The sequence below is a fragment of the Perna viridis genome, chromosome 4 (genome assembly GCF_037379345.1).
Source record: "Perna viridis isolate PV_CMFRI_1.1 ecotype Kerala chromosome 4, ASM3737934v1, whole genome shotgun sequence".
Lineage (NCBI taxonomy): Eukaryota > Metazoa > Mollusca > Bivalvia > Mytilida > Mytilidae > Perna > Perna viridis.
In genome coordinates, this window is record NC_142448.1 from 17,067,363 (window position 1) to 17,094,001 (window position 26,639).

Genomic DNA, 26,639 nt, shown 5'->3' on the forward strand with positions numbered 1-26,639 from the left:
CAGCTATAATTTCACCAGACCACAGCTTAGTAAGAGAAACAGATATTATTACAGTAATTAAAGGCTTAGCTACACTCCTGCTATGCTTATTGAGCATTTTAATATTGAAAATTCTACTCATGTGAACCAAAGTTAAAAATAAAAAAAAACATCTTTTAACTGAAATTAACTACTTTCTCTTACTTCCAGTTCACTACTTATACAGTTTAGGGCATTTTATATTTGTCTGATTCTAAAAATTAAGTCTTTTGAATAAAGATTGGAGTACTCACAAAGTATCCACATTTGACCAAAATTTATATGTATAAAACACATTTTCTCAAGATCTTCTCTCTTCTACATATGAATAATAAAACTTAAGGTATAAATAAGTATAAATTCATGTCACTGAAGATGAGAAAAAAGATTGGTCATAAATTGAAGCGCATGTTCTGTAACAATATTGATCAGTCAGTGACAGGGTTAATGACTGAAACAAACAATAGAGATAGGTGGAAGTGACTACTTAACCTCTCTCAAAGATGTAGATATTATATGGGAGGGTCTGACATTAAATCACTTTATATATCTTAATTCTGATAAGCATAACAATATTCACTCTGTACTTAACTTTATTGTCTACACCTACAAAACATAAAAACAGGCAAAATTGGTTTTGAACAGTTTTATGACTAACAGTAAAATTTAAGTTCATGATAAAAAATAAGTCAAATAGTTTTTTTTTTTTATCAGGTAATAAAAAGACCAGTATAAATATGCATTTTTCCTGACCAGAAGTCAAAGCTTCAGCTGCATACTGACTTTATTGAAAGTCAGGCAAATCCCTGAGTTTGGCCAAAATTTCATAATAAAAGATGCCGATACAAGAGTGCTTACAATGGTGTAAGAAGAACCAGTAAAAAGGAAGGACATTGGTACAAGGATAAAAAAAGTGTTTCAATAAAGTGCAAAAAGATATTTATAATGCTATGATAAACATTAAATGTCATAACAAATGATCAACATCACTTTTATCTCAACAGTAACCTTGAGAGCAGAGCAAAATCTGGAGTAAAGTCCCTTATGGCATGGCAGGAAATGCAATCACCTTGAACCAGCATTAAAAATGTAAATATGATGCAATTTTCAATGTTTTGTTACTAACAGAAGAAACTCTCAAAATGATAGAAATGTTTACAAAACATCAATCTCTAAAGTAGTCTGAAAAATACATGTTGACAGATCATAGAACCCAACATTTAATCTAAAATGTTAACATATTGGGAATATTACTAATAACGCTCATTAGGTACATATCCTAAATCATGTGTTTAAGTTAACGCCCATAATGAGGTCGCTGACACATGAATCCATTATATAACAATTTACATTAGAATTTTATGATTCCAGAAACACAGCTATCTTTTTACTATTCATAAATATCACACCAGTTTTTGAAATTTACAACTTTATAAATTAAGTAATATGCAAATTAAAGCTCTTTTAATAACACTGCATTGTGCAGAAAATTTTCAAGCTTCTTCAAGAAAATTGAACTTTGTAGAGTTTAATATGACAGAATTTTCAGGTGAATTTCAGGTGAAAGTTCAAAGTAATCTGCGGTAAACCACATCAAATATTCAGGAGATAATTTGTACAGAAGAGATCTTACAGGTGATAATCACTTCTACCTGTGTATGAAACACAGGGTTAGCAAATTACAGACTTTCAGGAATAAACACTGTGAAGTGCCAATTCTATTTTTAGCATGTTTTGATATCTGATAAAGAACCACCCTTTTCTATAATTTCTAAGTTCAAGACTGACGTCAAACAACTATGGAACACATCCATTTTAGCATTGATGATCAGTTAAATGACATCATGAGGAATGCTACGTAAAATATTTAGCACTTCCTGGCTAAGTCCCAACAATTACCACCATAAGTCCTAAACATCAACAAAATAATTCACAATTATCATTTGTCATCATTAGTGTTGAATTAGCACCCCATAAAACTTTATCTAAACAACCACACCCAATATGGATTGCTTCTCTATCATAATAAAAATACTCACCTTTATCGCTTTTAAATTAAATATCAGAGCAATAAATTAGAAAAGCTCTTTAAACCCTGCAAATTTATGTCACTGTAAACTCTTCTCAAATCAGAGACAGGCTTTGAGAAAAATGAAATTTAAGAGACTTGCAAATGAATTGATTTTTTTTCCTAAATGAAAGTTTAAGTACTAATCAATTTAAAAAAGTCTGTGCAAGGCTTTTTAAAGTCAATTTAAAACAAGAGGTTCCAAGGAGCCTCAATTGCTCATCTGGTTAAATTTTTGCCTTTCAAGGGCAATAACTCTAACAAGGAGTTGTCGAAAAACTTTGACTAAAAGAATACTTCGGTAGGACTTATCATAAGGATCATTTCATCAATTGAAAGTTTCATTCTATCTATTATAGTTTTGACCATAAGATATTGACTGAAAATGTCTAAAAATATAATTTTTGCCTTTGAAGGGCAATAACTCTAACAAGGAGTCATCCTAAAATTTTGATCCCCACAAACTGTTGAAGGCCTTATCATAAGGATCATTTCAGCAATTGACATTTCCAATCTACCTATCATAGTTCGCAAGATATTGGCTGAAAGCAGTAAAAAAAAATCAAATGTCATTTTTTCAACTTTCAAGGGCAAAAACTCTTACATGACGTCATCTGACAACTTTGATCCCTTGAGACTTTTGTAGGCCTTATAATAAGGATCATTTCAGCAAATGAAAAAAATTTGGCTTAACCTAAAAGTTTTGGATATATGAGAAAAACTTCTGACTGACCCTTTTGTTCTATTTTTGGTAACAGCAGCCATGTTTTTCCATGGATCAAAAATCCCCATATCAGATCTATGCAGGATACCCCAAGGAACATTCATACCAAGTCTGGTTCCAATTTTTCAAGTAGTGTCAGAGGAGAAGAATTTTGAAAAATCGTAAATGATAATGGACGATGATGATAACAGATTCCTAGTGAGCTAAAAATTATCATATTCCACATCCTTAGGAATCTTGAAGATGATTTTATCTTCTTTGTATTCAAGGCATACCTGTATTTTTGATTAGTTTTTCCGTTCTCATGATTCTTTATATTTGAAATATTGCAAGTCATATCAACCCTTTTGAAAAAAAAGTATAATGGAATTAAAAATGTTCTTTTCCTTTTTTTTTTGTTTAAAAATTTAGTTCTGAGAATGCTATCATTAAAAAATATCCTAAGTACCAATATTAATGTCAAAATATCTGTATTACTTTATCCAGAATCAATCAACAGAGAGTATTTTTTAAGAAAGTTTACTTTGATCAATACCTAATTAATGGCATTGCACCAGAATTTCTGAAGGTCAAAATACTTTCACCTTCCCACTCAAAATACTTGTCTAGTATACCCCCCTTAACACTGATGATATTTTCCACATCATGATCAGGATATGCACAAAATTTCAAACATCAGATCATATTTCAAATCAAGCAAAAAATGAAGAGTAGCATACTACTTTGAGTGATAGGGAGTTTGTAGTTCTGTTTTTTTTTTTCAGGTTGATTATGTAACTAACTTATATTGCATCTTTACAGAATATATATCAATAACTGTAGCAATAAAATGCTAATTGTACTGTAGCAGATGGTTTGGTGTAATGTCATAAAACATGTATTAAAAGGCATTATTCAAAACCAAGGCTGAAATAAACAACTTTACACACTACTGCTGCAAATAAACACTTTCTTTCTTATCTCTTACTTTAGTGGAGTAGGAAGATTTACTCTCAAGATGTTCACCTTTGACCTTTAGATTGTATCAAGGGAGAACAAAAATCAAAAAGATACTATAAAATATGTCATTGTAACAGAGTTTTAACAGGACAGGACATAATTTGTCACTTACTTCAAAACTAAAGTTTAATTTTCCAAAAATACAGAAAAATATTATTTATCAAGATTAATTAACAAAAGACAAATTCTTATTGAAGGAGATTTTTAAGAAAAAATCAGGACTTTGTCCTAATTTCCCATCAAAACATTTGATGTAATTCCACACGATACTTATCAATTATTAAGGGCAAAACTTGTACCAAAATCCCAGAACACATGCAGCTTATCATGAATTGAATTTTAATTTATTGCACAAATGAAGACTTGGCTTTGATATTTTTGACAGAGCAGTCGTTATCTAGTTGATGAGTCTGAGAGATATATTACTGATTACTAGAATCAACCACACCCAACTATAGATAAATCATATGTCAGGTTACAAACACTATAAATAGAACAACAGCAATGCCTGAGTTTTGCCGTTTCAGATGCAAGCAAACAGGGAACATGAGAAATATACTGCTTATAAACGCTCAGCCTTATTTAAAACATTTTCATACAAAATACAAAATTAATGCCACATTTAATAGTTTTCAAACACATATATTGTTAATTGCTATAAAATTTTTACTACAACATCTTTTATCAGCAAAGGATCCCAAATAACATGATAAAACTTGACAGCATGCAAAGCAAGGCAAATCCATTATTGGCAGTTCCATTTACTATTGTTACATACAAAGGCAACTAAATCATGAATGGACAAAATATTGCATTTAGAGCAAGTAAATTTTTGTTATGGTTCTGAACCTATTATTACCTGCAGAAAATGATGCATTAAATCCAGACATTTGATTGTCCTGGTCCGATTGAAATATGACTAGATAAAAATTTGATGATGAATATGGCACATTTGGTATGTCAGTTCCAGAGTACAGTCCGACCAGCGGATCCCTCTCCGAGCTGCCATCATGAATTATGATTTTATCATACAATGCCTCAAGGGCAAAGGAGTCAAACTGAAATATAAGATAAAATGACCAATAAAATGGGGAAAAAATACAACAGAATTAGAACTTCTGACAAAATCTGAAACATGAAAGTAAATGGAATATACAAAAGAAAAGCAGGACAACAAATTTTTAACATCATACAACTGGAATCAACAACTGTTACATCAATTGACCATAATTATTTACTACATACAGGTCTGAAAATAAGTTTTTTCTAGAACAATTTATGATGTGTAAATTTTAAAAATAATTTCACATCTTAGAAATTTAGGACTCGTAGCTAATTTGATTGTTAGATTTTCATCTTCCTCCATGAAATGTAATACACAAAGAACAAATACAACACTAAAATGATCCACTGGAGACAGCTTGATATGACCACAAAATTGAACAATTAATGACATTACAGTACAGGTTGATACAGCTCTGAATTTATAATAAAATTAAATGCTAATCACAGCTTGAGTTTCTGTCACAGAATGACAGTGATGAGTGAACTTGAAAATTTAAATTGGACTATTTTCTTTATAGTTTAATATCTGTAGTTTTATTATGACACATTTTCAGATTTAGCATATCAAAAAACCTTTAGAATAATTTTTTATTGAAAACTTTAATTTAGCCCCCTCCCACAATGGAACCAACTTGAAAACAGAATCCAAAATGAGAAGTTAAATTGAAATTTACATTCAGCATACTAAAGGAGAATAAGAATTCAAGACTTATTTTCTCTAACTCAATTTAAACTTGTGAAATAATAATTAATTTATAGAAAGTTTAAGAAAATGCTTATTTATCTCTCATTTTCCTAAACCAATAAGGCTATTTTCCTCACTTCCTTTTGTGGTATGAACCCTGTTGGTTTACTTCATACAGATTTATATATTTACACTAAAGTTTTTTCCTGGTAACCAGAAAAGTACTCAATTATAACCACTAATTTCAAAATAGTTAGGATTATAACCCTAAAAATCAATCCCAATCTTCCTTTTGAAGTACAAAACAATGTGGAATATTATCATATACTTTTACTCAAGTCATAGTTCAGAAAAACAATGATGACATCCTTCACTTACAACCTTAAAAACAATTCATGGTTGCATAAAAGACTCTGCAGTGTAACTACTAAGACTCCTAATTCAAAATTATTATCAAATTTAGAAGTGACAATATAGTCTCCAATTTAGGAGAGACAATACAGTCTCCAATTTAGGAGAGACAATATAGTCTCCAATTTAGGAGAGGCAATATAGTCTAAAATTTAGGGGAGACAATATAGTCTAAAATTTAGGAGAGACAATATAGTCTCCAATATGACAATATTCATTTGATATACCTTTAAAAATTTCGTCTTGATATACATGTGCCTGGTTTCATGAAAAATCTCAAATAGTGATTTTCCTCAAAACCTTCCTCAAAATACAACCAATCAAAACAGTTGAAATTGAAGATTTGAGGACAAACTCAAGGATTTGAGGAAAGTCTCAATATGATATTTTTATAAAACCAGACCCTGCACCTGAAATTTTATAACTTTAAACATACTTATTCTATGTTTCTGTATCAATTTATAAAGACAAGCAATGTTGATCCTCTAATTTGAATTAGTTTGTATGAGAAGACAGAAAATCATTTCATTGCCTTCCAAACATTAAGTAGTAGCTTCTGTAAACAGAACTTGTGTACAGGAAGATAATATCAAAGGACTCATATATCAAATAGCAAATTCCAATATCATATTTCAGAAACAATGAAGTTCATTGTGAATTTTTTAATATTTCTCACTCTACCAACATCTTCAAATATCATTGAACTGGTGCCTAATAGTAAGTATGTGACTGAGAGAGCATATTTAATTTATTTAATGCATCTTTCTTTTGATTCTGTAAGTATTCAGTAGATATAAGCTATACTCTCTCTCTAAATCTCGACTGAGGTGAACCATTGTGACAGTTACGAGCACAAAGAAGGATTCCTGCTCTACTTTTATACCGAGTTGTCTAAATATAAACCAATTTTGTTTTAAATAAGGATTGATTAAAGTCAAGGACAATAATTCCTCTTGAAAGATAGTTTTAAAATTAGAGAACTGTATAACATAAATTTATTTTCAAACTTGCATCATACAAAAAATATTTTTGAAATCTTAATATAAATTTTAAAGGTTTCAACATGATTACATAGATATTTCTACATGTTAACTGAATATGAACTGGTTGTAAATGGAAAAGGGTGTATTTATTTATCTTAGATGCTGCAACTATTGCATTTTTTTTGTCTACGTGATAAAATTGGTGAAACTAAAGAGGTTGAACTAATTTCCTACAAACCTTGAGTTTGATCCTAGTTCCTATTTGAGTTTCCAATTTCCATATGCACGATGAATATCGAGGATAGTCGTTGGGAAAATGAGGTGAATGGAATGTATGAAATCTTCCCTGAAGGTGTCCTCCACAGCTTCCTGAAAAAAAAAAGAATCAGTTGTTGACTCTTAAAATATTGATTTCTTTTCATCTTTTATTCTTATAACTTAATGTAATGAATTAAAGGGTTTAAATGAAGTTCTTGTCCAAAGATCTTGTCAAAAAAACAACCATGAAATGCAATTTTCTATTGCTTTCTGACGCTTGCCAGGGAAGAACTTAAGGAATGTTTTTTATTTACAGTTTAAAAGTCTGTAAGGTCAGTGAAGTCCTTGGGCAGGTAAGACAAGAAATCCAGTGATATCATGATAGGTTGGGTGTAGTCAGACTTCTTGTAGATATGTGATTCTGTATGGCGCAGGTTCACACATCAGTTTTTGTCTAATGTCAGAACGGTAGATATTTTTTCACACATATAAGCTATTTCTATATAGGTAAATGAGATGTTTTTGGCAGAATGTGATACTTTGATGCTATCTGCTTCCCCTCAGTGTTAAGTTATCTAGTATGATTACATGTTCATTAAAGTTTAACATGCGTCAAATTAAATTTCTCATAAACCAAAATAACATTTGGCTTCTTATTAAATGATTAAATTTGAATATCTTTTGTTCATTTTAGGATTATATTGTTATGTCATTTTTCATAGACAAATTGTAATGGAGGACAGGTTTTCAAGAATAATGTAGCCTTAAACATCTCATCAACGTCTTCATATTTGAATACTTACAATAACATTACATAATGTTTCAATTTCAAAATGATATAGCATATCTCCTATTAACATATCATAGTCATATACCATGAATATGTACAATCTTGCACCATTTTAAAAAGGAGGTTTTTTTTTCATTATGTCAAAAAATTGCACCACATATTCATAGAAAATGACAGCTTTTAATTGATTGGGGTAATACATGATCAGCACAATAGCAAAATTCCTTTCAAATGGGAGCAATAATAGGAGTGTAATCAGATACTGAAATATCTGTCCAAAGAGACAAACAAGTTACCAAATGACTGCTCTAGGTAGGAGACCTTGCCAAACAGCCTCAATAGCTGATGGGTGCCGCCTATATAGAACAATTACACAGTAATAATGATAGTTGAGACGATTCTTTCATAACACTCCTCCCCTGTAATCTATAGCGGCATTCATAGATACAGGTAAAATTCCATAGGTGTTTGTTAACAAGTCTCCTATTATTAAAGCTGACATGGTAATGATTGTATTTGCATAGCAGGTTCAATAATAACTCCTTAATACATTTGCTCAATTCTCTGACATATTCATCAGCATTTTATCATAATAATTTAATTGGACTTGAAATATCCCTCCTTTTTTTGGTCAACAGATTTTTTTGTAACAAAGAAAACTTAAAACTTTTTTTAAATGTTTACAGAGTTAATCATAACAAACTGAATGACTTTACACAGAAAAATCTATAACTACATGTACTTCAATGACAAAAACAAATGAAACCTCTGAAAATGACTATATTTAGGTAAAAAAATTTGTGCATCTCAGATATTCATAAGATATAAATTTCACACTAAGTATAGGTACTGTAAATTGTAAATTACAAAATGTATTAAATCTTTCAATTTTGTAATATTAACACATTTTTATTAATAAATGAATGAATGATTTTTTTGTTAAATAAATAATTACCAGGTTCAATAATGTTTAAAACTCAACAATGCAAGTTATAATTATTGTGAATTGTTGTCAATCATATTTTTTTGCAATCATAAAATCATTTCTTATTTCTTATTTTACAGTACCTTAATTTAATTTTCCCTTGTATTAAATTGTTCAAAAATATACAATTTATAATCAACCTTAATCTGAATTTCTCAACTCTTCACAGTGGAGTCTGTTACTTCACCACATCTCCACCAAAGTAAAAAAAACTAACGTAAAAGTGCACCATTTCAATACCTATAAGTTAATTTTTCTGTTTATAACCAAAATGTTATAAAATTTGAAGTCATTTAATATAATTGATATGAATGCAGCAGGAGTAAACTATAGACATATTTTGGAATGGTGATTCCACTGTGTTAGGTGGAAACACTGTGACTCCACTCCAAAATCTCCACTGTGGAGAGTGGGAAAATCAATTTGTATTAACATTATTTCCGGTAGCACAATAAAGCATCATGAGGGTGTTTTCAATAACAATAGACAAAACTGTGACTGACTTAAGTGACATTCCAATATTGTTAATTTAAAGACCACTGATTCTGCTACTGGTATAAAAATGTTTTATGAACCAAAATGAATATCGTTACAAAAAGAAAGAAAACAAAAACTGATGTGGACTTTTGAATTGGGACAAAGTGTCAATTATCATAGTCTTTTCAAAATCTTTATTTAAGAAAATTAATGTTCTTCGGTAAATATACAGCAATCATTAAGTGTTACAGCTATCAATATCTATACTTCTTTAGGTACCAGTATCGTATTGCATATTCCTGAGCGGGTGTACGTCAAAACATGGATGCTATAAAAATATAGTGCATTTTCTTTTTGCCTCTCTACAAAGTAATGTTTTGTCAAAAGATATGAACAATGACTTATAAAATAAAGCAAACATCACACTGTAAGATGAAGAACTTTTTTAAAAGAAAATCTAACATAATATCATAAAAATGTTCCACGGAAAAGGTTGGTTTGGTGAGTGCAAAATGAAAGTGAAAGTAGGGAAAATGGCTATTTATAGTTCAAGACTACTTTTCTGTCCGATCTTCATGGAATCACCCTATTTTCTTTGCAGGAAATTATTTTTTCACATGTCCTTAGAAATGTTACATAAGTGAAAGTTTTAATGAATCAATTTACATATTTTTTACAAAATCCTAAAAATATGCACTTCACTATAGAAGTCTATGGGAAAATTAATACGATACTGAGACCTTTAGCCTATGACTTAGAAGTTAATCAGAATACATTCCATAGGTTTTGAACTTTTAGACAGTTTGCTCCTTCTTCATCCAGATAATCCTAAGTTGCAATCTTTTAAGGAGTTGAAAGTAAAATCAGAAAATTTTGTATATCAACTATACTCATTACAAAAGAACATGCATTTTTAGCCATTGGATATTTTGCCTTGAAAAGAAATGAATAAATCCATTAGGCTGTTCTGACAGAAAAGTACAAATGTAGTACATTAGGCTTTTAATATGACACTAATATTTCGGGAATAAAACTAAAATCTCTGTTTCAAATTATTGTGGTGAATAATATTTACTTAAAAATACTGTTAAAATCTCGCTGAAAGCAATTAAAAATACATAAAATAGATACTGTCTCAAGAGTTGAATTTTGATTTTTGCATAAAAAAATATTACTCAATTGTGAAATTTTCTATTTTGCCTCCATAATTTTGTTTATATTATTGGCTTTTCTTTTCCTATACAATTATTTTCAAACATCAGCAATGCATCAATAAATGTTTTGACATTTTTTTTTGTTATTACACGTAAAATGATTGATTTTCAAGAATATTACTTGTTTAAATTGTATATTAACAATGCTGAATCTGGAACACTACCCCCTCAGTGACTGCCAACGCCCATTACTATTAAAAATGGAGAAAAAGGATGTATTGTTAAGTAGATCGATCAATATATAATTTAATAAATCACCGATAATTCTGGTAACCTATCCAAAAAGTAAATACTACTTTGTCATGACTTCCTGGGTTAAATTTCTAAGTCTATTGAGTTATGTATTCTACTGAATATAAAGCCATTCTGTACTGGTATTCTTTGCCAATACACCTGCTGGTGAGAAATGAAAAGACTTTAAAGTCATGTCTTTTGTGAAAAATCATATTCTAAAGAAAGAAAGGTGAAGCTATTGTGTAGATATATAATAATTGTGACAGCTTATATAAATATCCTAATTCATTATCATCAATCTTTAGTTAAAGGTTATCTTAGTTAGAGCAAGGGCTACAATATGGAACTGTGGGTGAAGCATTCTGCATTATACTAAAATGAATCATTTAAAACAAAGATATTAAATGCTAAAAATCTAAATCTCCACATCTTAATAAGGACAATTGCAGTTGCTTTAGTAAAAGATAAGATACACATTATGCTCTATTTATATTTAGTTGCAGCGCCAGTTATCCTAAGTGTAGACCTAAGGGTGTGTACTGTCAAAAAAACATGATACCTGTTTCCATTATTGAACAAGGAAATTTAGAACAAGTTTTTTAATACAATTTAAAAAATTCTCTGAAGTAACCTTAACAGCATAACAGCAATTTAAACAAAATCATTGGACAGGGATAAACACATCATGTAGGTCACTCTCAATGGATAAACACATCATATAGGTCACTCTCAATGGATAAACACATTATCACATATAGGTCACTCTCAATGGAAAAACACATCATGTAGGTCACTCTCAATGGATAACACATCATCACATGTAGGTCACTCTCAATGGATAAACACATCATCCCATGTAGGTCACTCTCAATGGATAAACACATCATCACATGTAGGTCATTCTTAATGGATAAACACATCATGTAGGTCACTCTCAACTTTTTATAATGATCATCATAGTCTAAAATATGACATTTTTTTAAATAAACAAGCTGAGAAAAAAAAAGACAAGATGTATCTTTAAAACAACAAAAAAACAAATCCTATTATTAATCAAACTTCTTTGAACTCAAAACTAAAATCTATGGCAAGAAAGACAAGTGACATTCGATGAGTAAAAAAAAAGTTAAACAAGAAAACACCTGACAATTAAAGGTTTCTTTGTCAAATGATTTACGAGGCAAGTTAACAAAGTTTTTTAGTATAAGGAGCATTATTATGTGTTTCTGGCTCTGACTTCCTGAGATCTGTGATAACAAGTATGTATAGGGCATTAACAGGTTACACCCACTTTTATACATTGCGATGTACATAACTTGGTATAAATATATACAAACAGCACATCTAAACCATACAGAAGTCTTATTTTCTTACAGTTTATAATCAGCAGGATCGCTTTGAGGATTCATTATTCAAGCTATTAGTATCTCTTTGGGAATCTTCAATTTGAAAATTAAACTAAAGTATTAGGTGATCCATTTTTACCAAACATTATTTATTATTCAACAAGGAAGTCAGGACTTTTAAATAACAATCAATGAAAGTTTAAGATTTCTGTTCATAAAATCCTGAAACTTGAACCTGAAAGGCAGAAGATTTACTTGACAAAAGCTTTTTTCTGAGAACACCTTATCGTTTCTTAAAAGAAATCTTTTATTGAGTGATATAGGATTTTTAAAAGTTTGACAACAGAAAAGATACTGTACACCTATGTGAAGGTATTGAAATTTCAATCCTACTAAACTTATATCTGAAAACTTCTTTCTACACCTACAATGCAATGAATTCCTAACCTTTCCATCCATTACTAAAGGAGAGTCACAGACAAAGCAGCACCTTAATTATATCACGACTCACCATGAGGTATATAGTGATCATGGTGTATGTCTGTCTGTTTTTGGTTCATTTTTCCACAACTTTTATGATACAGTTTTCTAAGGAACTACTTATTACATACACCTGATATTTTGACAGAAGCTTTAAACATGTACACATTATACCAAATCTAGATATCTGATTTAAGAATGAAGCAACATCTTGTTTGATGACTTTGTTAAGAACTGGATCATATGCTGACTTCAGTTGGAAGCAGGGAGAGGGTGGGCTAAATGAGCTTCGCTCAGTTTTTTTTTTGTTTGACTTATCATCAAGAGGGATTGAATTTCAGAATATTTCCCACTAGATAAATTTAGTAAGTATTGAAAATTTCCAATCACTAAATTTAAATTTTTGGGGTTATTTCTGGACTTTACTTACATGACATACAGAATTCCACTAGCAAACTTTAGCAATTGGAAATAATTTCTACCAGCAAAATTGAATTTCAACTAACATCAAGCAAGTATTTCCAATCAAATTCAATCACTGATTAATGCGGACAATATTTGTTTTGTACTGAGACAAATTTACTTTTTTGTAACAAAATTAGTTGTCAATCATTGAGCACAACTCTCTTTTCATCACAGCCAAATAATTCACAAGTCCAAAATCTGAAGTAAAAATTAGCACACAGAACATTGTTAGGTGCATTTGTTGTGGAAAAAGTCCATAAAAAGTAGACAATACCTAATATTATAGAACACAGTACCATACCCTTTTGACTAGGTCTATCTATGAGGGTTCATACAATGACTTATTACTGACATAAAGTTAATTCTGTACAGAAATGATACTTGTAAAACTAACACCTGTAATCCGAGATTTGTTTACAATTGATTTGTAACAAGTGATAGTATACAATGGTTTCAATGATAACCTTTCCTACTTCAGAGTAACTTTGTCCACTATCATTTATAACACCCGCTTTGTCCCCAAACATTCCTTTCTATAATTCAAATGCATTTTCAACAAATAACCTTGAAGTTATATTGTAACTTGAGTCAAGTAACATACACTTCTCACAAGTTCCAAAAGAGGAAGTGCCTTTCTCCTTTTGCTGAATAAGAAATTAACCTAAATTGACACTTACTCTTAGCAATTTCACACAGACAATAAATTATTTTTCACATCTAAAACAAGAAAATGAGTCATACAGCACTGATTTCCAATTTGGTATAACTTTTTAAAAGTTCATATCACATGGTGTAGACATGCACGAAGTTTCATAACAATAATCCAGTTTTAATAGATAACAGTTTGATGCTAGCAAAAACCATTTGGCCAAACAGATAGTCTGACAAACAGGGTAATGGGCCAACAAATTTTACTTACAAAATGGATAACAAAATTAGAATCCTAATTACATGTATCAAGCTTTAAAGATCCTAAATTGTTCATCAGGAAAATACTCTTCCTTACATTCATTATAAACCTAAGTTAAGTACTATGCACAGTGATATACAAAGTAGCAATTTCAAAATATGTTTCCTAAAAATGATTAACAAATCTATCAAGTTTCAAAACATTGCAATCTATGGTTTCAGATAAACTGATCTTTGAAAATCAGTAGGTAAGTTAGCCTGGCAGCCATCTTGTTAAATTAAGCTGAACCGCAAGTAGATTGTTTGTAGAGACTCTCTTGCCTTTTACACTAAACGTAAGTCAAGTATCAGAAGATATATAGGACAAAATGTAGTTTCCAAAATCAATTTCAATGAAAACTCTGTGTATCCAAAGTCAACTACTGAGCAAACTGTGCAAATTTTGTAGAGGGCAATACAGGTCAACAATTTTGTGGTTTCAAAGAGGTTTAAAAATTGGCAAATGAGATGCTTAGGTCTTGTATAATCAAACAAAACCAAAAGTAAATCATTAGTAGAGACCCTTCCATACAATGTACATCATTTCTGCCAAGTTTAATTGAAATAAATCAAGGGATTTCAATGTCAATGAGCAAATTTGACAAGTTTAACACAAAGTGATGGAATATGTTCACTTAAAGGTAACAAAAGCAACAAAAAAATTATATCTTATCTTAACAAACCTGGGCAATTATGTTCATCAGAGTGATCATCACACTGGTAAATCCCATCACAAACTAAAGAATTACTAATACATCCGCTTCCATCAGTACACCTAAAATGTCCAGCAACACAGGCAGTGCTCTGGCAGATAGAACTGTATCCTATCTCACAATTCACTAGTCTCCATCTATATTGTCCAAAATCTGTCAGAGAAATACCCAAAACTGTACACAGGTCATATCCTGAAATTATGTAAGAACTTAAGGTAAATAAAGTGAACACTATATTACAGATATTTTACTTGGAGAGAATAACAAAAAAAATAGCATTGCAAAATTATAACGATACTTCAATGTGAGGCAAAAGGAATCTTAAATCAACTCCATGACAACTTCGAAAACAGGGCCAAAAATCTAAAGAAATAATTCAATTCATCACATCAAAGAAACAAAAAACTTCCATTTTTGTAGAAATTAAACAAATGTTAATTTCAAACCTTATGAAATTCAATGTGGACTAAGTCAAAAATGGGTCTAAAATATAAAATATCAATTCACAATTACATATACAATGTAGATAAAACAAATGAAGAACCCTAGACATTCATTTTTTTTTTAAAGTTAAATCTTGAAAATTAATCAAGCCATTAACATAGAGCCTGAAGTCAAAATTCTAGCTACAGGGTAAGATTCAGTTATTCAGTTTTATAGATATAAAAATATTTTTATATTCCAAACATTATTGTTACCTCAGCCTTATTCAAATGTTGCAATAATTTCCATTCTTTTAGAATTTTTAAATTATTAAACTGATGTTCACAAACCTGTTGATTTGATGGGTAACTGCTCTGCCCAGAACCCATCTTCGACTTGTGCTAGCTGTCCACTGGACCATAGAAAGTCACCAGATTTCTTTCTTTGTAACCCTGAATTATTGATACAAAAACAAAATAATTTTAGGGAAAAAAGTCTATGAATTTATGTATGTGTGTAGTCCCATATCACAGAGTTATAAAAGTTGAACCAAACAAGTCAGAAACATTTGCTGTAACTTTTTATAGCCATATAAGGGGAAAAACAGTTTTTGGACTATATTTGACACTGAACGAAAATATTTTTGGAGCAGATGGATGAAAAGCTGAGATGGAACAGATGTTTGAAGGGATTTGAGCCTACAATCAAATAGCTAATATCACATGTGTTGCTTGTAAATTGATTAAGATAATCATAATATATGACCCAAAGAAAAAATAATAATCTTCGATCTAGGACAATAAGGAACTTCCCATTAAGTCTAAATATACTCAGATGAACCATATTATTACATAAGTTATAAAGTTCTACAGAAACTATCCACTATGTGACTTGCATACGCAAGTTTTTATGTTCAAGGAAAAGTCCCGTTAGATTTAACAACACAAAAAATAAAAGAAATGCAAAGAAACAAAATGAATCATCCATGTACTGTTTGTTAATTAATTCTCAGGGTTAATTATGATGTCTATTTCACATCTACTCCCATTAAATGTCACAATAATATTATACACTACAATCATTTCACCAAAATCATATTACTATAATGTCAATCATTCCACCAAGTTCCCATTACTATAATGTCAATTGTTTCACCAAGACCTTATCAATTAAATTATTATAAACAAAAGGGTCTGTAATGATAAAAGTTTCAATCTGCACCAAGGTCCCTGACTTTGTTATTAAAACCCCATGCTGGTTAATAAAAACGGAGGCCTTAACTTTGGTATGGTAGATATTAACGGTAATCTACTGTCAAACACAGTTTACAATTAATAATTAGCACATAATTCTCATCTTAATATATTTAATAAATCTTCACACAAAAACATACAAATTTCTGACCACAGATACAATTTGGGACCTGTAGTCAAAAGTAGGACTAGAATTTAAACATATGTGGAGACTTGTTATAAAAAGAAGGTTAATAGAAACAATAAAGTGTCAAAACAAATGTTTGGTCGACATGACAAGTTTTTTATGTTTTATGGTCATACCAGTCAACCAAAGGTCAGAATGGTCAGAGCATACTATGGTTAAATAAAATAATTTTCAAAAGCATAGAAGATACAATTATTTTCTTTTTCTAAATTTGTTTTCTCATTTACAGTAAGAGCATTCATATATTGCACTTATTATATTTCCTTGTCTTAATAGAACCCCTTTTGGACTTTTAAAATTAGTTTGATTTAGACTGGTGGTTGGTATACCAAGGTAAAAAATAGCACCTAAACAGACTTTAAAAAATATCTGGTCTAGACAAGTGTTCAGATCATTCAGGGTTTGGTTTAGACTGGTGTTCAGATCACTCAGGGTTTGGTTTAAACAGGAGTTCAGATCATTCAGGGTTTGATTTAGACAAGTGCTCAGATCATTCAGGGTTCAGTTTAAACAGGTCTTCAGATCATTCAGAGTTTGGTTTAGACAGGTGTTCAGATCATTCAGAGTTTGGTTTAGACAGGTGTTCAGATCATTTAGGGTTCAGTTTAAACAGGTGTTCAGATCATTCAGGGTTTGGTTTAGACAAGTGTTCAGATCATTCAGAGTTTGGTTTAGACAGGTGTTAAGATCATTAAGAGTTTGGTTTAGACAGGTGTTCAGATCATTCAGGGTTCAGTTTAAACAGGTGTTCAGATCATTCAGGGTTTGGTTTAAACAGGTTTTAGAATATTCAGGGTTTGGTTTAGACAGGTGTTCAGATCATTCAGAGTTTAGTTTAGACAGGTGTTCAGATCATTTAGGGTTTGGTTTAAACATGTTTTAAAATATTCAGGGTTTGGTTTAGACAGGTGTTCAGATCATTCAGGGTTTAGTTTAGACAGGTGTTCAGATCATTCATGGTTTGGTTTAGACAGGTGTTCAGATCATTCAGGGTTTAGTTTAGACAGGTGTTCAGATCATTCATGGTTCAGTTTAGACAGGTGTTAAGATCATTCAGGGTTCAGTTTAGACAGGTGTTCAGATTATTCAGGGTTTGGTTTAGAGAAGTTTCACTGTAGGATGATCTTGACCAGCTTAAAGTATTACTACTGACGATATGTTAGTTTTCACTCCATCATTTACATTACATACTACAAACTGTTACATCTTTATTTCTCCTAATTGGTACAGATGTACTTTGGATATAGTTAATCAATATTATTACATTACTATTTCAATACAGAATTACTTAATATTCAATCGGACAAAAATTCTAAAATGTAAGTATAAACTGACAGTAGACAATTACTTCCATTCAAATACTTGGATTTACCTAATAACATAAAATCCAACTGTTTACAGACTAATATCTAAAGTTATTAATGAATACACCTTACCAAGCCAAACATCTGATATATTATGAGCTGTGATCAGTTTCCCAAACCAGTTATTATCATTGTAGCCATTAACTTTCACCAAGTAGCCACCATATCTGAAAATCAGAAAAATACACATATTATACTGTATATAATTTGTTTGTGGAAGTTTTAGATTTTTTTTTGAAGAAGATAAATTATCTCCCTTTTCTGTATTTGATAAGAACATGTGTATGTTACATAAAAAAAAATCTGAAAACCAGGAAAAACTCCTTTGAGAATTGGACAGAATAAACATGTGAAGACAAAAATAAAAGATGATTCATGCAGGTCTGTGTGTTAATGGAAAGAATATGATTTTGGCTGTTTATTTTTATTTACAAAGGTTTAGTTTACAATCTCTGAAGAAATCAGATATACAATGAAGACATTTTCCCCGACCCAGTCGGTATAGTTTCAATTTTTATCCTTTGATTTTAAAGAAGTTCTTTCATGGAAACACAAGTCACCTGATTGCAATAATGTTTCAGGATTGGCCAAATACTGATAACTTAGGGGTGTTTAAAAAAAACTGTATGAAAATTGAACATGTTATTTCCTGAATAATGCAGAAAATTATAAGTAAAAAGAACAAATTTTACTGTGTCAGCTATCTTTTATTTTTAAAGATAGTACTTGTTTCAAAATCTATTATGATCCAAATAATCCTTAACTTACCTTTTACATAGAATATCAGCTTGCTGAAAAGTAGTCTCCTCTGTAACAATGAGGTAACAATGGTTTCTATATTTAAGCCAGCCTGTAATGGAAAGTATTACTAATTGAGTACTATGTATTTTAATGACATATTCCTCTTTCTTTGCACTTATTGCATGGTTAATAATGAATTTCAAAGTTTGCTTTATTCATGATTTTTTTCTTTTATTTGTTTAGTTTATGGTCCCTTATCCTGTTCTAAGCATTTTCCTTTTTTTAACTTAAACAATTACAAAAACAAATGACTGTGTAATACTTCATATCATGTCAAATGGCATTTTGTTATTATATATACTAATTTTTTCCATCATTGATAGTTTGTACCTGACAAGAAAATTACATGTAATCTGGTCATAATGAATTGCAGTATGCAACTTTTGAAGTCATTAAAGGATATTTCAATATTTTATGCATTTTAACCAAAGCTTAATATGTATGACTCTTTCACTAAATGTAAAATTTTATTTAGTACATTTATATCAAATCCATTACCAAAATATTTTTTGAAGATGCAATGAATTTAAAAAAAAGTTAAAGATTTAACTTAACATTATAGATGTCATTACCTGATGGACATTCTAATAAAGTTTTGTCAACCTGATAAAGATGAAGGTCAAATTCTTTTTCTGGAACCTGAAATAAAAATATTATTGGACTTCCAGTAGCTGTATAGCGTGCAATTTTTGTTGGTTACAAATTTCATGATTTGCTCTATGAATCAGGGTATTAATTATGTCTATAGATACAGTCTACAGGAGATAACAGTGAAATATCTGCACTTAAATTTTGCAAGCTTTTATTTTCATGATTCCCAGAACCCCAAGAATATAGCAAAAATTAAAACCTTACAAAAATTTTCCACTATATAGTAATATTGTACAAAAAAACTTATTTGGTTCATAGAATTGAACATGAACACAATATAATGGAATAATGTCATTGGTGGTTGAAAGAGATGCAACACCAGATTGAGAAACATCCAATGATTCTTTCTCTGAATTATGTCTGACTAATCAATACAAAAATATGAAAATAAGTATTAAAACAGGGAAAAAATGATTAGATAATACCCCTTCATTTGAGTCAAACAGACCTATCTTTCTTCCTTTTCTTATCACTGGCATATGAACACAAAACAAAATCATGTCTTAAATTCATGATGCAACTACAGATAATACACCTACTGTTACAAAATATAGTCAAAGCATTTTTAAGACAGAAAAATGATGTTTTAACATTTTTAAATAAAACTTCAATTTATGTAAATAGCAAAGTGAGTGTGGACAGAAAATGTTTATGGAAGAGAGATCTTTTCTTCCCAACAAAAAATAAAAAAAATACATTTATATCCCAGTAAAACTGGCAATTATGCCAAAAACTGAGATGGCAAACTAGGAAATGAGGATTCTGAAAAACTTCGTGCTAGTAATGTGATTTTTAAGTTTGGCAAAATATGTTTAAGATCTGACTAGAATACATGTTGGTCACATGACCAGATAATTTCTCTTTATCCTATCGTCATGTTGCACATAATAAAATATGGAAGGTCAGCCTGGTACACTTTGATCTCAACATAGGCAGTGCACTCAAACTTTACAGTAGTGGTAGGGGAGTCTAAAAAAACTTATTGACCTTGTACAAATTTTTTGTAAAAATAATAACCTGGACACCCCCGCTCTTTTTCTTTTTAAATTTCTTGATCTACCCCTATTCAGTATCTTAAAACATTCTACATTCTCAGCAACATGATGTTGATTCCTTGTCTCTTGTAGAATTTTCCTCACATTGAAAATCAAATAATAACTTTAACAATTTTTTAAGCTTGTATACAATGTACATTTATATTGAAGCTTCTGCTTCTTATAACTGAATGTGTGTTCTATTAGAAGCATTTTTATTCAAGTCTTAATCACACATTTTTTGCTAAATGAAAATGTATATTTATTTCATGTTGTTCGTTATTAATACTTTTCTTTATTAAAGTCTTCATTATAGCTATAATGTCAATTTAACTTCAATGCTAGCACCTACCGTTTTTCTGAGGCACCCCAGCTGGCATCCCTCTTTTCCAAAGTGACTGGATCCACCCCTGGAAGGTTTTTGTGGATCTAGATTTTTTTTTTCGTATGGATCCTTCTGATGAGGTAAAGGGGAACAGGTCTAGAGACTAGGGTCCAAATGTGATAAAAAATCAAGCAGTACTTTGCTTTAACAACTCTTTTTTTTTTTTCTTTTTTTTTTAATAATACCTAGCAATTCTATAGACAGGCATTAAATTGTTTAAAACACATCAAATATAGTTTTCTTAGCGTCAAAATATGTTACAGATTTGGATAGGCATAACCTGAAGTGAGTATTGCATTAAGGAGGCATTTCAAAACACAGATTAGCAATTGTTAACACAAATACCATTACTCCTTGCAGAGTCTTCCACCGGAAACAAAAAAACTAATCTGGTTACCAATACCCGTCCGGTATATTTTCCGGTAAATGGTCATTGCGGACACTATGCATTGAAGTAGACAAGATTAATTGCAAAATTTTCTCTTGCCTTTAAAGATTGAATATATATTCCGATTTAGGGAACCGAAAGGTGATGAAATAATCTTAGTTTGGGACCCTTATAAAACACATTTTGAAATTACCGGCAATCATATGCTAAATAAATGCTGTAGTTGCACATGCACAAGCTGCATGCTGCCAATGGATTGTTCGCCGTAAATTCGTGTCGGATAAAAAAATCTACACATCGGTTATGCAACTTAAAAACTCATGAATATAAATAATAATTAACGTGGAAAATCTGTGAAAGTATTGTAAAGAATGACTGGACCTTACAAGAGTAGAGTCTGTATTGGTCACAATACACAAGCTTTTATGTGGCAGAGAAAATATCATGGTCGATGCCAAAGCAAATTTAGATATGGAAAGATTAGTTGCACAATCCAAACTCAGAACATGAACTACGTAAAATCAAGTAGCTAAGAATGTATACAAGAGCATGTGCTTGCGTTGGGACAAAGGCTACGTAAATGGGTCATTCAGCCGTTCCACGCACGACACATCGATTTAAGAAAGATTACCCATCACACAATAATTATAGTCACACTAGAGCTACTAATTTGACAATTTTATAGCATATGACAACATTTATAAAATTTATTGATATTGATCAATTTATGACAGATCGTGTACACACACCAACACACGTACTTGTGTAGGCTGTGGTTTTCAAGCATGTTGTAGAGTAATTATATATGTGAACAATTTAAGAGATGCACTTTGTTGAAGATTTTCCTTCCTCAATTGATATTACAAAGAAAACACCGTTATGAAATAATGAAAATATTGCGATGTTAAAAACAAGATATAAACAGAAAAAGCGTTAATAAAAGCACGTGCTACATTGAATGGTACCAACCTTGACACACGATGTAAATAAAAGTAATCCAATTGACCATAAAATTAGTAAAATCAATTTGCAAACGGACATCAGCCCGACCATCTGACCGAACAGAAAAGTCGATCCCCACCCCGGGGCGACATCGGGTCGTCTCGGCAAATAAACGTCTCCAGAATCTCTATAAGTCAGGCAGAATCGATGCTAACATGTAATTCCATATCAGAAATAGCTACAGTTGGATTGTCACAGAAAACAAGAACGTGATTTTAATCCGGTTGAATTCCTTCATTATTGAAAATTAAAATTAACATTGTCAGCATCCCAAATACACGATTGAATATTAAGTGTATTCCGTCATACCGGCATGTATATGACTTGTATATAGTAAAGCGACAGATCAGTCGAAATATGATCCAATACACACTGCCGGGGGAAGTACAGGATCTTATTATAGCTCAATTGCTCGATCAATAAATAGATTTTTGTCCGTGCCAATTTGACACAATTTGTCTTGTTTTAACACTGATATTCACATTTAATATCAGATAAAGTTAGTATGATTTATTATTGTACACAATTTGAATATCCCCCTAAACTAGTCGCCTCAGGAATATTTACTGGGCGCAAACAAAGACTAACCAATGAAATTACAACACTACACTCATTCATAGTCTTAACTAATATATCTGTTATGAAATAATGCATATACTTGTTAATAATATGACAGTGGTCCTTGTTATATATGTATCAGTATCATGAAATGCTAAACTAACTCCATTTAAATCCCAAACATTGTCCTTTGAAAGAATAATGAGAAGCGTGATTAAAATTGTATAACCTTAGTTTAAGTACACTCTATAACGTTATTGATATAGCTTGGGTGTGGTCCACTTTTTCCCTATCAATTTGCACACAGATGGGTTAAATAACAATAAATAAGAATTCCTAAGGGACAAAGGATGAAAAATGAACAGAAATTTTCATGATAATTGCATCAGAAGTGCAGAAAATGGCTTTTCCATTATGCCTTATCATTCCGTGTTATTGACTTTCTTGCACATTTAAACATGACATACAGTAAAGGAATTATATCTAGAGAGCCAGCGAAATGCGATCTTAAAACGTTTGGAAAAGTGGTATCTGTCTGGAATTATTTACTGCATCAAACTTTTCTTAATATTTTTCTAAAACAAATTGGAATATTTTCGAAAAAAGGGAAATCGTACCTTCTCTTTTAATTTTTTTTTAAACCAATTGAAATATTTACGAAAAATCGACACTCTTACTTCTAGTAAGAGGATAAATATATATCTGAAGAGGGCTTGGAAGAATTTTAAATTAAATATTTTTGAAAGATGGGAGAAAATATTGTGATCCTTCAGTTCATGCACTCTGATCTGATCATTACGCCTTTTTACATAAATGAAAATAATAAATAATCTGATTCGACTTATATGTGAAATAGATATTTTAACCGTTAACACGAAGAAAATAAATATTTTGATCCAAAGAAATATCTAAGGTCCACCACATCACCCTTCGGGTGAACATTTATAGCCATGTCATAACTCTACTCGATTTTCCCGCATTTTTTTTTCTACACATCGGCCTGAATTGTTGTCTACGTGTTAAAACGTTAATTGTGATTGGTTTATCAACAGAATTAAAGTTCGATCCATGCTTTCCGCGAGGTTCGCACGAACAGTATATAAATCAATTATTCCTCTTGCTCACTGACCTTGACAAAAGTAAAACAAGTACATAATGGATGGAAAGACCGCTGCAGCCAAGGCTCCAAGGCCTCCTTCAGCCCACCCAACAACAGTAAAAATGGTACTAGATGCGTTGGAGGCTTTGAAAGAGCCGAAAGGTGTCCCAGCTGCAAGAATCAAGTTATACATCTGTGAGAAATACAAAGACATTAACCCAACCTCTTTGAAACCAAGGCTCCGCCAAGCTTTAGTTAAGGCCATTGAAAAGGGGTTAATTGCCAAAAGCAAATCTACGGAAGATCGATCCACATTAATGAGTAGATACAGAGTATTAAAACAAAAACCGGAGAAAAAAACAAAACCTAAAGTTAACGAAGAAAAATCAACAAAGTCGAAGACTAAATCATCTACAGAAAAGAAAACCAAAGTCGTGGAGAAGAAAACGAAGGCAAAAACCGCATCCGAGAAGAAAAATACTAAATCGCCTAAGGCCAAGAAGACGAAGGTCAAAACACCTGAAAAGGCTACCAAAACAAAGGCAAAAACTCCAGTAAAGAAAACTGCTAAAGCAAAGCCTAAGTCTAGAGTGAGTACTGTCAATTGTCTAAGTTTTCGTTAGTGTTAAGGTGTAGATATTCCGAAGGAGTACGCATATTGCAGAGTGAATCCCCAAGATTTCAGGTTTGGGGAGGGGGGGGGTGGCGTAAATAAAATCAATTGCAGACCGGATTAAGGGTGACACTCAATAGAGGTGATTAAAAGCCCGATTACATGCTAAAAACCTAATTTTTGCGGCGTAAAATTTATTGTAAATAAAATTTTCATTGTTCAAAATGAATTGTAAGATAGTATTTTATGTGATAAAAGGGGAGGAAATGGAATTTCTTCAGACTTACGTGATACTATTTTTTTTCACACATATTCAATGTCCTTGGTAAAGTTATTTTAATCCAAAAGGAAAAAAATGACACAGACTTGTACGAACGGTTGATGTTCCGTATGTTATAAAACACATGGTCAGGACTTACAAGTATGACCAGAAAACTAATGTACATTACTGATGGAAAATCAGTTATCGGAATTAGGCTTAAAACATTCATTACCACAATAATAATACTCTACTTTCTATTTTCAGCTTCCAAGAGCACCAAAAACTCCAAAGACACCAAAACAGACCAAATCGAGGAAATGAGAGCAGTGATGAAGAGAATAAATGGTGCAATGCAAACTTATTTAATTAACACTTTAATTTTTAAATGAAATAGGCCCTTTTAATTATGTTTAATCTAACGTGCTTTGACTAATGAATGTGCTTTTATTGTTTTAACTTGTGAGAACATTTTATGATTAAAAATAGTTTAGCTTGTAACAGTTCACTCTTTTCCTGAAATTTCGCCATGAGGGACGCATCAATGTTGGATTTTCAATTGAATTGTTTTTGTAAGAACATTTCAAAGTATTGGCTATGGGGAATTTTTTTTCACGTTTTAGTAGTCGGACAGAAAAATACAAGTGGAATATAATTGGTATATACAACTACAAAAATGTAATATGACTGCATGATAGGCGTCAATCTCCGAAAAAGCCTCTGACGTTTAAAATTCACTGTGCAGCCAGCCCTCTCAAAAAATGCAAGAATCTTGTAAAGTGGAGTAAAAGTGAATGATTTTACGTACTTTATCCGATTGTCATATTGTTTGAAAAAAAAACTGAAGATTTTCAAGTGTTTTGAAAAATCTACTGGTAACATAGTCATGCTATTTTTGGTAGAATATGAACACTTCCAACGTGCAGATTTAATCATGTGCGCCCATCCTAGCAGAAGAAATAGACGATATTCGACAGTCGTTTAATGTGTTCTTATTTCTACTACGATACCGAAAAGGACCACACCCACCGTCTCCAAATGGCTACAAGAGTATCTTGCCTCTCATTATACCCCACCCTTGAAAAGCGGGAGGTGTATAGAGAACCATGCTGTCATCGTTCTAATTTGCATCTCAACAAAACACTGAAGATAACTTGAAACTTTCACGAATTCTTTATCACGTGATGCCTCTGTGCATCTATTTTGTTTTTCCATCTGAATCGTCGACTGTAGTTCAGTTTCATATACAGACGATGTCTTTTGAAAAAAAAAGTTTCAATAAAAAATAAGGTGTGGTCTTGAAGAATCGTGATTATTCTCTATTCTTTAAAGTAAAAAAAAACCGAATATATCGTGCTGTCAAGTCGAAGAGGTTTTTTTTTCCCACCCATCAATTGTCAAAAGTGATTATTAGTGCTTTCTTTTATCCAAGTATTTAATTTGAACTTTAATTTCTATTCAAACACTAAATTTCCCAATAGAAAAACGTCTGCAAAAAATTGTCAACAACAGAAATGAAACCTGCACTGCACAACTCTCCTGTCTGAAAAACCATTCCAGGAATACACCATCAGCTCATTAGGATAGAAGTAAAAGAAAACACTAAATGAAAAAAGTGCAACTGTACTGACAACAGTGAAAATTTAGTTTCCACTTACGCCTGGCAGGGAACTAAATTTGCCCACCGTCAAATTTTGTGAAAGAATTAAATATTTTTTTTCAAGAAACTAAACTCGTAATTACTGGACAGTGATTTGCG

General features: G+C 31.2%; 2 protein-coding genes across 7 annotated transcripts in view; one reads left to right on the forward strand and one right to left on the reverse strand.

Annotated features, from left to right (window-relative positions):
• The window catches only part of LOC148619100 (uncharacterized), an 87,416-nt gene extending 64,380 nt beyond the window's left edge, over nt 1–23,036 (reverse strand). For 2 of the 6 annotated variants that reach the window (XR_015921543.1, XM_088578636.1), the window contains exons 1-8: nt 22,319–23,036; nt 19,464–19,530; nt 18,859–18,940; nt 18,163–18,257; nt 15,637–15,738; nt 14,834–15,055; nt 7,192–7,322; nt 4,669–4,867 (exon numbers count right to left, since the gene is read on the reverse strand). Coding sequence is in view for 5 of the 6 variants with exons in the window: in XM_088578636.1 (XP_088434762.1) it covers nt 4,669–4,867; nt 7,192–7,322; nt 14,834–15,055; nt 15,637–15,738; nt 18,163–18,257; nt 18,859–18,940; nt 19,464–19,530; nt 22,319–22,402 (982 nt within the window). In the remaining variant the exon portion in view is untranslated. The remainder of the gene's footprint in view (nt 1–4,668; nt 4,868–7,191; nt 7,323–14,833; nt 15,056–15,636; nt 15,739–18,162; nt 18,258–18,858; nt 18,941–19,463; nt 19,531–22,318) is intronic. The other 4 variants (XM_088578634.1, XM_088578635.1, XM_088578637.1 and 1 more) reach the window with 4 other exon arrangements.
• A 990-nt stretch (nt 23,037–24,026) lies between these two features.
• Nucleotides 24,027–25,381, forward strand: LOC148619101 (uncharacterized). The gene is made up of 2 exons (XM_088578657.1): nt 24,027–24,598; nt 25,148–25,381. The coding sequence occupies exons 1-2, from the start codon at nt 24,065–24,067 to the stop codon at nt 25,202–25,204; spliced, it is 591 nt and encodes a 196-aa protein (XP_088434783.1). The 5' UTR covers nt 24,027–24,064; the 3' UTR covers nt 25,205–25,381.
• Nucleotides 25,382–26,639: the final 1,258 nt, after the last annotated feature.

What these genes read in the sequence shown, in the direction of transcription:
- LOC148619101 (XM_088578657.1), top strand. Translation starts at nt 24,065, where the DNA reads ATGGATGGAAAGACCGCTGCAGCCAAGGCTCCAAGGCCTCCTTCAGCC. An exon ending in AAGCAAAGCCTAAGTCTAGA is followed by an intron (nt 24,599 to 25,147) that starts GTGAGTACTGTC and finishes TTCTATTTTCAG; the next exon opens with CTTCCAAGAGCACCAAAAAC.